General features: G+C 44.1%; 1 protein-coding gene across 2 annotated transcripts in view; it reads right to left on the bottom strand.

Annotated features, from left to right (window-relative positions):
* Positions 1–959, bottom strand: part of RASSF3 (Ras association domain family member 3) — a 68,720-nt gene extending 67,761 nt beyond the window's left edge. The window contains exon 1 of one of the 2 annotated variants that reach the window (XM_058557716.1): positions 323–959. In XM_058557716.1, coding sequence (XP_058413699.1) covers positions 323–433 — 111 coding nt within the window. In that variant the 5' untranslated portion in view covers positions 434–959. The remainder of the gene's footprint in view (positions 1–322) is intronic. The other variant, XM_058557717.1, reaches the window with a different exon arrangement.
* Between the last annotated feature and the right edge of the window lie 10,658 nt (positions 960–11,617).

Genomic DNA, 11,617 nt, shown 5'->3' on the forward strand with positions numbered 1-11,617 from the left:
CGGGGGCCACCTCCTGCCTCTCATACTGCTCCGGGGCCGCAGAGGCCATCTGGCGCGCAAGGCGGCGCGGGCCCTGGGCCTCCCGCCCGTCCTCCCGGCTCCCCGGCCCGGGCGCCCCCGCGCACGCCCACGGGCACGGGCTCCAGGCACGACCCCGGGAGGCAGACAGGAGAAGCCACTTCTCGGGGGCCTCCTCCTCCTCCTTCCCCGCGGGCATCCCCGGCGCGCCCCGCGGAGACACGTGGAGCCGGGGGTCCTGCAGCCCCGGGCCCCCCGGGCGCGATGCGCGCGGGCTGCACCATCCGCCGCGCGCGCCACTCACTTGCTGGCCGGCGCGGGGCTTGCCCTGGGGCGCCCTCCTGAAGAAGGAGGTCCTGGCGGTGAAGAAGAAGTCCTCGGCGTCCTCCTCCAGGCTGCTGTAGCCGCTGCTCATGCTGCTGGTCCCGGCGCGCGCGGGCCGCCTCCCCGGGGCGCCGGCGGCCAGGCAGGGGTGCGGCGCCGCCCGCCCCGCGAGGTTCCCGGCGCGGCCCCGACCGCCGGCGGGCCGTCCTGCTGCAGCTGCGGCCGCCGCTCACTCCGGCCCGGCGCCTCCCCGCCCCCGCCGGCTCCGGGCTCCGCGGCCCGCGCGCGCCCCGCCTCCCGGGCCCGCCCGCGCCCCTCCCCGCGGGCTCGGGACTCCCCCGCGCGGCCGCAGGTGGGGGCTGCCCTTCGCCGCAGTGTGGGTGGAACCCGGAAAGGCCGGCCCGCGGAGCGCGTCTGATGCCGCTGTGCTCGGGGTCGCTTCCCCACCTCCCGGAAACGGCCGGTTCCTCTGCGATCCGGCCCCCCGCCCCCGCCCCGCCGGCTCGGGTTTGGGGAGGGCGGGAGCGGAGCAGGGAGCTGTCTCCGCTGTCCCTGCCCTGCTCGCCCCCTCCCGGGGTCCGGCGGGTGGCGGCGGAGATGGCCCGGCCGGGGGCCCCCAGAGCCTCGGGCGTCCTGGACCCCGGCAGCTCGCCCTCCAGGAGGGTTCGAGTTGGCCGAGACGAGTGGGGAGGTAACACTGGGTTGGGTTTATTCAAATAAAAACATCCTTTCTGGTAATTCCGTTGAGCTTCGGTCTTCCCCTCTCGCCCTCCTCTCTGGCGAGGGTGCATTCCCAGAGAAGGTCGGCCAAGGTCGTTATGACCTTAGAGGCCACTTGGTGCAGAGAGGGGTGAACTAGTTCTATAGTTCGAGTACTTATTAGTTAAACGTGCTATTTAAATGTCCCCTCCTACAATCCGCTTTAAACCTACAAGGCAGGGTTTCAGGTGGGGTGAAGAGGTCAGGGAATTCTGTTCACTCTCCTACAAAAAAAGATTCCATATTTTCTGAAATGCTACCAGTCTTTTCAAATGCAAAGTTTTCCTCCCAGCCACCTGTGGGTGCCAGTCATTTACACGTTAGTGTTACTGAATTGATTCAAATCCTACTAATTTCCCTGCAGAGCCCCTAATTGAAAGGAGGTCGTTTTGAAGCTTCAGCACGGCCGTGGTAAGCAGGCTTTAGGAGAGTTTCATTAGGAGGGAAAGAGAGGGTTAGAAAAGAAAATTTTCACTCATTAGAACTAAACTTTCTTGCATTATCTCCTTTAATCCTCCAAACAATTCTATAGTTAGTAGTAGTTCGTGCTCATTTTACACCTAGAGCAGCTGAGGCTTAAAGAGAGGAAGGCAGCTGTAGGCGGCAGGGCTGGGACCATGCTGATCTGCAGGTCTTCAGACACACTTCTAGGTCCTCTGCTTGGTCGTAGTCAGCCATGGTCATTTGTAGACTGGTGGGAGGGAGAGCTGGACCAGGAAGGAGAGAATTGGCTCATGAGTCATCCTATCCCCAGGCAGAAAGAAGGCTTGCAAGCAAGCCCTGCCTTCCTTCAGGCTTACTCACACATCCAGCTCCCAGTGTGTATTACCCAAAGGATTCACAACAACTCCAGGAGGCGGGCCTGGGAGTTACAGCCCATTTTAAAGATCCTGCAGCACTAAAGCCTTCTTCCCGGCCACCCAGCTACTGAATAATGAGAAACCAGGAATTGTAACTCCGTGTTGTTTTCCTCAGTCTAAGCTGATCCCTATCTGTGCCATGCACTTAGCCTAATGCACGCGAATAGGAAGATTTACTTACTTTATGATAGATTTTTGTTATGCACTTTCCATTACTTCATTAACACAATCCTTATTAAATACTCCAATTTAAGAGTAATGCGTAGGTTAAAGAATTTAAATAACTTATTTTATTGAGGATGTAAAGGCAGAAATAATCCCTCCCGCAGAACAAATTATTTAAACAATTTCTGAATCCTTTGAAGGAAAATATTAAAAGGTAAAATGCATTAAAACGCTTTATGATCCGCCATACCATAAAAAGGATTTTTTTTTTCATGGTATTATTTTTAAGTTCCGAAGGACTGAATTAACTTTTCTGTCAGCACACCATCAGAATCAGTTATAACAAAAAGACAGAATTGAATAATGAAGTAGAAGCTCTGCTTTTAAATAACAAAAAGCAAAAAACATAGAGGAAGGAAGGAAGAATTGGTATTGTTTCCTAAAAGCAGCATAATAATATTTCTATATTTTTCTGATAGTATTCTTGATAAAAAAATATTATGAACTTAAAATTTGGTTCATGAAATTAGTTTTTGTCTGTAAAAATTCAAATGTCACATTAAGCAACTAGACATTTTTAACATTTAAAATTCAGGGAAGGGGGTGGAATAAATAAAATGTATGCAACCACGTTCAGTTTTGAAAGGACTTACTGTCAAACGCAGACTAGAATTTGTAACTGGACTCTGTTATCATAAATGTTCTGGGGACACAAGAGCCTAATGATTTAGATTGATAGCCTAGTAACCTTTTATTTCTATGCTAAATGGGGAATATATTTAAAACTTAATAAATATATGCAAATATTATAAACACACCCAAATGTTTTGTAATTGTAATCATCCTGCACATCAAATCATTTTCCTTAAATTAGCATAAAAGGAGAGGCTTCAGTAACAGTTTAACTCTCTTGCTCACCAGATAAACCACCCAGGAGAAAAATAATCCTCTAAATGTGATTATACATCAAAAAGTTTAAATCATTATTCAGATTTTCCAAGTACTATATATCTACAAATAGTAGAAACTCAAATATAATTAAAATAGAAAACATTTTTTTTAGGCACAGGTCACCCTTTAACTAAATAATTTAGAAGCAGAATTTCTCTTATGTAGACTTGTCCTAATAAAACAGAAGACCACAGAGGAAAAGATTTCTAGATTTGACTATGTAACATTTAAAAATTTTTTTTTTTTTTGTGAGGAAGATCAGCCCTGTGCTAACATCTGCCAGTCCACCTCTTTTTCTGCTGAGGAAGACTGGCCCTGGGCTAACATCCATGCCCATCTTCCTCCACTTTATATGGGAAGCCGCCACAGCATGGCTTGCCAAGCAGTTCGTGGGTGCGCACCTGGGATCCAAACTGGTGAACCCCAGGCCGCTGCAGTGAAGCGAGCGCACCTAACCACTTGCTCCACCGGGCTGGGGCCCCATTTTAAATATTTTTAATATACACACATACACACACACACACAATGGTAAAAGACAAGGAAAAAAACGGGGAAATATTTGCCATATAATTTTTTTTTTATAATTTTATTTATTTATTTTTTTCCCCCAAAGCCCCAGTAGATAGTTGTATGTCATAGCTGCACATCCTTCTAGTTGCTGTATGTGGGACGTGGCCTCAGCATGGCCAGAGAAGCGGGGCATTGGTGCGCGCCCGGGATCCAAACCCCAGGCCACCAGCAGCGGAGCGCGCGCACTTAACCGCTAAGCCACCAGGCCAGCCCTTGCCATATAATTTATATCTTTAAAATATAAAGAGTTCATACAAATCAATAAAAACTTTGAACACCATGTGGGAGCTCAAAATTGACCACCCTGAATTATGTCTCTTTACCTTGATTATTTTCTCTGACAGACATTTGACCTCCCCCAAACTGTCTAAAGAATTTAACATAGAAGACCTGTTCCAGGAAGGAGTTACTATCATATGATGGCTGTAATATAATGTAAAATAGACGTTACAATAGGAAAGGCATCAACAAGCCCATCTTATCAAAAATTCTGTCTCTCCCAGGCCACATTCTCTAGGTGGCCCTGCAAAGAGTTGCCAGAAAAACATTTACATTTATAAGGGAAATCTCCATTGGTAATGGTATCTCCCTCTCTGTGCTGGGGGGAAGGGGAGATGACCTCTCTAGAAACTTATCAGTTTGGAGGATGAGGCCTTAAATCTACATACCCTTGATTACTGTCATTTCTGTCTCCCTTCTGTCTCCCTCCCCACCCCCAACATCCTCCTTTTTCTTTAGCTGAAGATGGTATTTAAGATGAGAGTTGCCACTATTGTGTTGAGAAACTCAGTTTCCCTGGTTTCTCCCATGTATACATGTTATTAAACTTGCTATTATTTTCTCCTGCTAACCTGTCTTTTTAATTATTTGGCCAGCCATAAGAACCTTAAGGGAAAGGGTGGAGGGGGATTCTCCCTCTTCCCCAACAACCTAATAGAAAAATAAGCAAAGCACATGACAATCAGTTCATAAAAGGAGAAATATAAATAACATCACTCATTTATACATTAAAACATTCATTCAGTCAACAAATATTTATTGAGCACATACTATCCACCAGACACTGATCTCAGCACAAAGAATACATCACTGAACAAAAGAGAAAAAAAAAAAACTTGTATAGTAGAATATATATTTTAGTGCAGGTTGGAGGGAGACAGGCAAAATGAATAATGGAATTATACAGTATGTTAGAAGGTAATAAGTACTCTCACATGAATCATGGAAGAAAGATGAAGAATGTTTTATATAGACTGGTTGTTGCAGCTCTCACTGAGAAGGTCACTTTTCAGCAAAGATGTGTTGGAGGTAAGGGAGCTGGCCACGCAGCTATCCTTGAGGAAAGCATTTCAGGCAGAGAGAACAGCAAGTGCAAAGGCCCTGAGGCAGGAGTGTACTGGCATGTTTGAATAAGAGCAAAGAAGCCAGTGTGTCTGAAGTGGGTGAGTGGAAGAGAGAGGAGTAGGAATTGTGATATAAAAGGTAACAGAGATGGAAAGATTACTGTTCCTATAATGCCTTGAAAGCAACTATAGGGACTTCGATTTGGGTTTTTACTCTGAGAAACCACTGGAGATTTTGAACAGAGAAATGACATGATTTGACTTACCTTTTTAAAGGACTCTTTTGGTTGCTGGCTGGAGAATAGACTGCTAAGACTTATGAAAACTCTAGCGAATGAAAAAATGTACATTTTTCACTCATAAGATTGGCAAGTATTTTTTAAAACAGGTCATTAAACAGCAAACATAATATGGTCATGTTTGTGTAACTATAATGGTAGGTAATAGTCTTAAGATGTGCTAGGAACTACAAGAATTTATCAGGGAGACTGTAATAGAGGTCACGTTGACAGACAACTGTTCCGCAAGACCTACGTGACATGGAAGGAGCACGGCCCTGGAGGCCAGGCCAACCTGAGGGTGCATGGTAACACTGTCACTTACTCCTGTGTGACCTTTCACAGTTTAATTAGTTTCTCTGTGTCTCAGGTTCACCGTGAGTGAAATGGGAGTAACACTGTCCCCATTTCACTCTCTTTAGTTTACGGATTAAGCAAAAGAATCCATGTAAAGCCCTTGGCACAGAATAGGCCAAGCAGATGTAAGTCTTCCTTGCCCCAAACATTAGACTTTGTTGCATACTCAATATCCATTACCCACTTCCTTGTTAACCAGCAAGCTTTAGGCCAGGAATCCCCCCTCTCAGAGAAGGGGGTCCAACCCCGGCAGGAAGGCCTGCTGTCCGCTCGGTTGCGGTGGTCCCTTGCCCTCTGCCAGAGATCGCTGTAGTGTGAGCGGGTCTACAGACCTGACCGTTGAGACACTGAGACCTGAGCGAGAGTCTGCTGGGTGGTTTTGGAAAAAGTGCCCTCACCTTGAAAAGAGAGACAAAAAAAAAAGACTGTCTCCTCTTCCCCTGGACCTTGTCGTGCCTGAACATGGTACCTGGGAATTCTGTAGCCACTTTATGGACAAAACTGATAGGATAAGATGGCAGAACAGAATGAGGCCAAGAACTGGCAGGGGTCCTTGAATTAACCCACTTTGAAGCCGCCCTAATTAGAGCTCCTTGTTATGTGAGATAACATATTTTCTTTATTGTTTAAGCCAATTGAGTCAGCCCATATCATCCTAACTGATATATTCCCATCGTGTATTTATTTATTTATTTTCTGCTGGAAAAGTCCCTCTCATCATATTTCTGCCAAGTTCTGTTCTCCTCCATCAACATTGGGTAGAATCAGTGAGAGACACAGAGAGAATCAGAAACAAGATTTTCTAAATGACAATTAATTTGTTCTCCTAAAAATAATTTAGAAAGGTCATTCCCTCACATTTAAACAAATAGAACCCATCCCCAAGGGCTGGTCCTTAAAATGGCTTTAAAAAAGAAAAAGAGAGGTTCTAAAATTTCTCTCAAAAATTCTATGACGCTCAAACTCAAAGATGATGGACGCTGGTTACTTCAGGGCTGATGTGCTGTGGATATGCACTGGGGTCGCTAGACTAGGACGATCGGTGCCTCTTCTGTTTGGACAGAAACAGTGCCTGTGGCATCAACTACCATTTGTTCATGACAACAACAGAAATAAACAGTATAATAACCGGAAGGCAGTGTGTTTGGTGGTTAAGTATGTGGGCTTGGAAATCAGACTGCCTATATTGAAATGCAGGCTAAGATGGTGTGAGCCACAGCAAATTGTCTTATCTGGTTAAGCCTCAGTTCCACGTCTGGAAAATGGGAGATAATAGTACTTTGAAAAGTTCTTACAGGGATTAAGTAAAATGAGGCATGTAATACACTGTGCCTGGAACACAATAAAAGCTTAATTGATGATTACTGATATGATTACATATAAGAATAATATTTCCATGTTTGGACACATCCTCAGTATCCAAGAAAATGATGTGCTCTTTGTGAACCTGGAGGTGACCCAGGTGTACAGGACAAGGTAGAGGAGGAAGACAAAGGGTCTTTCCCATCACTGGATCTGCCAGTCCAACATGTCTGGGACCTATTGGAATGAGCCAAGGAATACTACTTGGTGTGAGTATTCCAAAATGAACCCCATAGTTTGGTGTCTGTGCCCAAGTAGATCTCATCTTAGGCTCTGCATCCCCTCTTTACTCTGATAAGGACTGGCTGAGGGGAAGCTCGCATCTGATGAAAAAGTCCTTCATCCTCATGATGCTCAATCTTCTGACTTCTATCTCAGACCCTCAAAGCCCTTGATGTCAACACTAACTCAACTACTCCACTAACTCAACTACTCTTTCAAAAGATAAAGAAACAGGGAGATGGGAAGGCCACACCCAAGTCTGAGGGAGTGAAGGGAAGAACAGGGAGCCATCTCTAGCTGGAGCTGAGGCATTTTATTTCTTTACAAAGAGAAAGACTGAAGCAAATATGGCAACATGTTAATGTGTATTTTATCTGGGCATTGAAAACACAGATTTTTTTTATTGTATTGTGTGTATTTTTTATATGCCTGGAATATTTCTTAATTTTACAAAATTAAAAGGAAACTAAAGGGCAGGTAATAACTGTAAATTTTTAAACAGTTACATTTTAACACTACAGGGAACTTCATCCATAGCTTATGGAATGAGAGTAGGGGGCCTCAGCCCTAAAATATCTGAAAACCTAAGTCATGAGAGTAAAACAGACTCTCTCACTAACAATTTTGTGAAAAAATATTTTATTTTAAAATAAAACATTTTAAAATAATATTTTTTAATATTATTAATATAAAAAAATATTGCCACTATTTTAAAGTGGCAATATCTACTAGAATAGTTTCATTAAGGCCTAGATGGATGAAAATCTAATATGATCCTGGTTTAGGCATTTTGTGGGTTGCAATGGTATTAAGAGCAGGTTCTGAAGACAGGAAGAAAAAAACCTTAGCATTTCTATGTCTAAAAATTTCTTTTCTCATGGAAATCTAAACAGAAAACCAGCAAAAATATTCCAGAGCAAAAATCAGTTTAAGGTTGAAAAACCAAATATAGTCACAATGAAACTTTTGTTTAAGTTATAGTTTCATAAATTTTAAAAATCCAACACCACACAAACCCACTGGGGTCTAAGATGTCCCTTGGTAATTTCCACTTCCTGTTAACTACATAGAGGTCAGTTAAAAATCCTTATAAGCCAAGCTAAAAAGATGGATGTATACACGCTGAATGAAAACAGAGAGAACTCTAGCTTCTCTCTGTTTGAGCAAATGAGCAAAAAAAAAACACCCCAAACAAAACATTAACAATGAATCATTTTGGCAAAGATACAGGACTTCCAAAGGGCATATGAAACTAAAACTTAATTAGGTGGGCTGTTCCTCAAATAGTTGGGAGTTTTACTGAGTAAACACGCTGTGTTTGCCTTCATTCAAGTACGAGTTTATTCATGTCCAATGAAAGAAATCCTATAGGAAAAAAACCTAAAGCAGTTGGTGGTGTGTGTGTGTGTTTTTTTTTAATTTCTAAGATATTATTCCCAAAGAGGATCCCTCAGATCAGGAAAACAATAAATTCATTGGCCATCTATTGAGCTCTTACTGTGTGCCAGGCACTGTTTTGAGTGCTTGGTCTGTATTAACTTATTTAATCCTGGAAGCAGCCCTCATTTTCCCCTGATGGGAGAGAAGCACAGTGTAACCATCGCACCCCGCCCCCCCCCCCCGGGGGTGAAGCAATCTCTCCTGAATTCGCCCAGCTAACCACTAGACTACACTGCCTTTTGGGCTGGACCAACCTAGGGTGAGAGTAGAGTCAGACTGTCTCAAAGAAAACGCAGAAGACTCCTGCCAGCCAGAGATGATTTGGTGTGAATTGATTTGAAATGCATTATCATACAGTGTATTTAGGTGAGAGACATTCACTATTTGAAGTTTTTAAATGAGAGAAAAGATTGTTTTTAATTGACCAAGACCTTGAACTTTCCAATACAGTGTTTATTTTGATCAGTCCTTCCAACTAATTTAAGTCCCCACCCCACCTCCACGCTTCTACTCAGGGCTGTTAGCTCTCTATTCCTTATTTTGAGGACGGGTACGGAGAACCTGCAATCATTTTGCCACGGAGTGGTGGCCATTATGGTGGCCCACTGACATGGGCATTCTCTCTCTCACGAGGCCCCTAAAAGCTGAGCTGTGACTGGGAGATCAATCCTGTCCCCAAGTGAGGAGTGGCTACCCACTACTGGGCCCACGTGTCCAGTGGTGCCTCCTCTGCAGGTGTGTTCATTTCGTAACCTATGAAGAATAAAAGGACATTTTCTTCAATTTTTGCTTGAGATTTAATTAATCTCAGGGGGCTCGGAGGTGGAGCGAGGAATGGAGAAACAGAGAGTGTTCTGTGACTAAACATGGAACATTTATCACAAAGACAAGACAGAGATCTGATGACTGTTTTTCAGTAAACAGTACCTGTACCCAGAGCCCAAGATATCTGACTTTGAAACTTGTGTCTTAAGAGGCTGGCCTTAGGTCAACAGAAATGCTTTTTTGTTCAAGAAAGGTATTCCAGGGAGATATTGATCTTTCTTAATAAATACAAACAGAAACTTAATGACGGCTTCAGAATTTCTATGGAGGAGGCCTTAGGGGCAGCTTAAACTGGGCTGCATAAATTGTCCATATAAAAGAAGAGAAGAATTGCTGATGGAGATAGATTTCTGGAGGGGAGTTAAAGGCTCCCCGCCGCCTCCTTTGGCGCTCTGCCACCTCTGTTTTTTCATTACCTTAAGTACTAACTCAGACCTCACTAGGTGCATAGCCCCATGGAAACCAGGCAAGGTATAAAAGAAGTGTTACGTAGGCTCTCTGCCCGCCAAAAGCTTATCATTTAGCCAGTGAGAAAAACACACCTGTGGAACAATTACATAATAATGACAGATAGACTGTAATTAGGCAATCAATAAATCTATGAAGAATGTGTCAAAGTACAAACCCAAGGTCAGAAAATGTGCAGAGATTTGGTGAGTCGTAAAGGAGAGAGAGAGGCAGAAGGGGAGAGAATAGGAAGCTCAGGGAAGAGAGGAAAGGTCACCTGCAAAAACTTAAGCACAGCCTATCCTCGGGCTGAATCAAACACTTGAAGTTGAGAAGAAAAGTCGACCAGAGAGGTGAGGGCCAAGGTCTTGAAACATCAGCTGAGGAATTAAGACTTCATCTGCCAGGAATTTGGGAACTACCAGTCAGGTGACACAAAGAGGAGAGTGTTGTGTTGTAACAGAACCAGAGAGGAGCAGACAAACAAGTCTGACCATCTCTTGTGAAACTTCCTGTGGTTCTGTGCAGGACCCTACGGTCAGAGGAGGAGCTGGCCGGGCCCAGGACTCCAGATCCCTGAACCTTGCTCTCACGGACTGCTGTTGTCAAAACAACCAAGCAAAACGCAACCTCCTGATAAACTCACACCATTCACGTGACCTGGGTAGTGTAGGGGAGGAAGACACTTTCTCCTCTGCCCTCTTAGGACCGGTCTCTGGGGCCCTGCAAATCCAACTGACAAAAGACAGATTGACAGGAGAAAAGGGTTTATTGCACATGCGTATGGGAGCTCCCCAGGAAAGGAATGGAAGCCCTAGGAGTGGATAGACCCAGCCTTATACACCATTTTATCGAAGTGTGGAGAAGGCAGTTTGGACTTTGGGCGGGAGGAGGGGGAGTTGTAGGAAGGTGACTAGAAATGTATCGTAAGGAAGGGTTTTTAATAAGGTTTGTTAAGCAGACTCAAGTCATCTCAGGCATAGGAGCTGTCTGCCAGTCATTCTCCTTTTTCCAGGATGGAAGAGGAAGACACGTTTACAAATGGAAATTTTATTTTCTTTATAAATGTAAATTTCCTTTCAAAAGGGAAATTTATACTCTGGTTTTAGAGCTTTTCCCCAAGTTGGCTGTTCCTCAGTTGCTTTCAACTCAAAATAATCCTGACACCAAAGAAGCATATTTTGGGATGGCGTATCCTGATGCCCATCGGTGGCATGTAGGAAATAGCAAAACTACCAAAAGTCATTTAGAAGCTGCCATGTTCCTTTTCACTTCTTCAACCTACTGCTTGCCCCACAACCCCTGAAATAAAAAAGAGCAATCCTATTCAGCTTTGCTATAGGAATTTCCAACTTCTAAGTTTAGAAGCTCCTTTAACAGGAAAAAAAAGGTGCATTTTATTAGTTATATGAGTCCTCACCTCCCCAGGTAGAATGTACGCTCAGGCTATATAATCTGTTTGTTTAAAACACAGAGGAGAATTATGAGCTATTTGTTGAAAGAACCTGTTTACATTAAATCATGGCTGTAGTAGCTTAAAAAAGTACAAAATCACGGCAAAATAGAAGACAATAGGCAGAGTCAAAGGCAAATGACGGGAACTGTTCTAAATCCTGATCGTGGTCACCGTGAGTTACACAACTGTACGTTTGTCAAAACCTGTTGAACTGTGCTCTGACAAGGGTGAATCCTGTAT

This window comes from Diceros bicornis, chromosome 17 (assembly GCF_020826845.1).
Source record: "Diceros bicornis minor isolate mBicDic1 chromosome 17, mDicBic1.mat.cur, whole genome shotgun sequence".
Lineage (NCBI taxonomy): Eukaryota > Metazoa > Chordata > Mammalia > Perissodactyla > Rhinocerotidae > Diceros > Diceros bicornis.